Source organism: Haliaeetus leucocephalus, unplaced genomic scaffold (assembly GCF_000737465.1).
Source record: "Haliaeetus leucocephalus isolate CR32 unplaced genomic scaffold, Haliaeetus_leucocephalus-4.0 Scaffold162, whole genome shotgun sequence".
NCBI classification, from domain to species: domain Eukaryota; kingdom Metazoa; phylum Chordata; class Aves; order Accipitriformes; family Accipitridae; genus Haliaeetus; species Haliaeetus leucocephalus.
Genome location: NW_010972598.1, coordinates 14,819,948 through 14,822,225, shown reverse-complemented (window position 1 = coordinate 14,822,225; position 2,278 = coordinate 14,819,948). Strand labels below are relative to the sequence as shown.

The following is a 2,278-nucleotide window of genomic DNA, read 5'->3' as shown; positions in this document are numbered from 1 at the left end:
ATTTGGGGGGGGAGCAAAGCTTTTTTGGGGAAAACAGGTCAGCCGGGGGGGGAGGAACGGGGCATTTTGGGGGGGTGCTGTTTGCAGGCGGGCACTGCCCCAGCTGGAGGCGCAGCCCACCCCCACGCCACTGGATGCCCACCTCCGGGCCGCCCGTCTTCACCTCCTCCGGCGCGTGGCTGCGGCAGCGGCGGTGCCACCGAGAGCCGGCTGGGACACGTTGCTGCCGGTGGCCGAGGGATGGCTGCGACGTGTGGTTGCCTTGGCTGTCGAGGTGGGGGCCGGGGCTGGTTGTCTGTGTCGGGGCAGAGGTCATCGCTGTGATGAGTTCTGGCCAGTCTCAGCCCACCGGTCTCTCTCTCCCTCTCTCTCTCTCCCCGCAGCCGCAGGCCGGCGTGCCTGACGTGCTGCTGTGGCTGCTGCAGGGGGAGCGGCGGGTGGCCTGTGCCCGCGTCCCCGCGACCGACCTCATGTTCTCCCGGAGTGGCCCCAGCGCCTGTGGCAGGCTCTGCGGCCGGATCCAGACCCTCTTCCTGGTGGTAGGCACCCCACGTCCCCTCCATGTCACCCCTGCAGCCCCTCCGTGTTCCCTGTGTCCCATCCACGGCCCCTCCATCTCCCCTCTGTGTCCCCTCCGTGTTCCCTCCACATCCCCTCTGTATCCCCTCCATGTCTGCTCTATGTCCCCTCTGTAACTTCACCACGTCCCCTCCACACCCCCTTTGTGTCCCCCCTGTAACTCCTCCATGCCCCCATCATGTCCCCTCTGTGTCCCCTCCATCTCTGCTCCATGTCCCTCCATGTCCCCTCTGTATCCCCCCCACATCCTTTCCATATCCCCTCCATGTCCCCCTCGTGTCCCCCCAAGTCCCCTTTACATCCCCTCCCTGTCCCCTCCACGTCCCCTCTACGTCCCTCCTAGATCTGCATGTCTGCTCCATGTCCCCCCCCATGTCCCCTCTATACCTCCCCCGTGCCCCCACCCACGCTGCGGGGCGCAGGGCTCTGGGGACATCCGTGCCCAGCTCCGGCTCCGTCTGTGGCTGGGACGGGTGGCCGACAGCGGGGACCTGCCACGGCACCTCGAGGGCACCCTGCGCGTCTACGCCGAGACGGTGAGCCCTAGGGGCAGAGAGACCAGTGGGCTGAGACCGGCCACAACTCATCACAGTAATGACACACACATGTATACACAACCAGCCCCCTTCAACCGTGTGTGTGTGTGTGTGTGTGTGTGTCTCTCTCCCCCAGTATGAAAACCAGACCAAGCTGTTGGGCAAGTGGGGTTCCCGGGGATTGCTGGGGCGCCCCGGCTTCTCTGACAGCACCGGCAAAGCGGGGCTCCCCCGCCACAAGATCCGTCCCCCCAGGGGCTGGCGTTGGGACGGACCCTGGACCGTGGAGCCCCAGCGGCGGTGAGTCCCGTGGGACGGGTTGGTGACACCCACCCTGCCACCTCGGGGACCTCGGGGAGGGGGACGCCAGCGTCGTCCCCTTGTCCCCAGGCTGCTGCTGGACACAGAGACCAACGTGGGCGAGGTGCTGGAGGAGGTCTACGAGAACGAGAGCCGGCAGCTCAGCGGGGAGTGGGGACCCGCCGCCGTGGCCAGCACTGACGTGGTGAGCGGGCGGTGGCGTGGGGGGCCACGGGGGAGGAAGCTGTCAGTGAGATGACACGAGTGCATCAGGGCTCAGCTCTCACCCGGTTTTGCAGAGTGGCGCGGCGGTGCCGCCTAAGGAGGAGGTGGCGTGTCCCCAAGGCTGGCACGTCACTGATGGCTGGCGGGTGGACGTGACGGGGGCCGTGGATGAGGCCGGTGAGTGGGTGTCCCCACCGGGCACCCCGGGGTGGGTGGGTGGGTAGGTGGTCGGTGGTGAGGACACCCAGGTGCCACAGGTTGGGAGTACGGGGTGAGCGCAGCCCCCGGCAGCCCCCCACCGGCATGGCACGCCGTCGAGAAGACCTACCACACGCACCGGCGTCGGCGCTGGCTGCGCACCCGCCGCAGGGACCCTGGCGCCCAGGGACGGGAGCAGGATGTGGCCACCTTCCTCCGGCTGGTCGGGGCGGTGGGGACAGGGAGAGGGCGGTGGGGAAGGGGGTGGCAGGGCTGGAGATGACAGGGATGGAGGTGGCAAGGATGGGGCTGACAAGGACAGGGGTGGCGGGGATGGAGGTGACAGGGACAGGCGTTGGCCCACCCGTGCACTGGTGTGAGCAGCCCTGTCCATGCCCTCACACCACACCACGTTGTCCCCCTGCCCCGCTGTCCCCTGC

The 2,278-nt window shown here is 68.1% G+C and overlaps 1 protein-coding gene across 1 annotated transcript in view; it reads left to right on the top strand.

Annotated features, from left to right (window-relative positions):
- Positions 1 to 2,278, top strand: part of FER1L5 (fer-1-like family member 5) — a 13,785-nt gene that overhangs the window by 4,046 nt on the left and 7,461 nt on the right. The window contains exons 21-27 of the mRNA XM_010563021.1: positions 88 to 274; positions 384 to 539; positions 1,002 to 1,115; positions 1,252 to 1,415; positions 1,506 to 1,620; positions 1,715 to 1,817; positions 1,898 to 2,070. Coding sequence (XP_010561323.1) covers positions 88 to 274; positions 384 to 539; positions 1,002 to 1,115; positions 1,252 to 1,415; positions 1,506 to 1,620; positions 1,715 to 1,817; positions 1,898 to 2,070 — 1,012 coding nt within the window. The remainder of the gene's footprint in view (positions 1 to 87; positions 275 to 383; positions 540 to 1,001; positions 1,116 to 1,251; positions 1,416 to 1,505; positions 1,621 to 1,714; positions 1,818 to 1,897; positions 2,071 to 2,278) is intronic.